We start from the raw sequence: 393 nt of genomic DNA, 5'->3' as shown, positions 1-393 counted from the left end.
CCAAGTCGGACGTGGTTGGAATGTATGGAGTTTCCTTAGGAAAGGTTCCCAACAAAGACCTCGCTGTCAGACCGTCCCCTCTAGGCCAGCTTCAGCGTGCTCACCGGGAACGACGGCATGGTCACCATAGTCACCGGGTTTAGGACCGTCTGCCCAACCAACTGCGGGTGATGGACAACTTGGGTTCCTACGGCCGGCTTGGCCATCACGGCCGGCTGGCCCAGGCTCGTGGTGCCGTTCACTTGCTGGTGCGAGATGGTGTGAGCGATGTGGCTCACGACGGGCTGGCTGACGGCCACGGGCTGGGGGTAGATGGGCAGCTGCGGGCCCAGGTGGGCCATGTGGTTGATGGTGGCCGGGTGGACAGGGATGTGGCCGAGGGGGTGGGGCGCA

At 63.9% G+C, this 393-nt stretch overlaps 1 protein-coding gene across 1 annotated transcript in view; it reads right to left on the bottom strand.

Moving 5' to 3' along the window:
- Positions 1–6: 6 nt before the first annotated feature.
- MNT (MAX network transcriptional repressor) overlaps positions 7–393 on the bottom strand; it is a 19,621-nt gene continuing 19,234 nt past the window's right edge. Inside the window, 1 exon segment of the mRNA XM_017730870.1 lies at positions 7–386. Coding sequence (XP_017586359.1) covers positions 81–386 — 306 coding nt within the window. The 3' untranslated portion in view covers positions 7–80.

Source organism: Corvus brachyrhynchos, unplaced genomic scaffold (genome assembly GCF_000691975.1).
Source record: "Corvus brachyrhynchos isolate BGI_N302 unplaced genomic scaffold, ASM69197v1 scaffold283, whole genome shotgun sequence".
NCBI classification, from domain to species: Eukaryota; Metazoa; Chordata; class Aves; order Passeriformes; family Corvidae; genus Corvus; species Corvus brachyrhynchos.
Note: the sequence above shows the minus strand (reverse complement) of the source record. Positions and strands in the feature narration are given on the sequence as shown.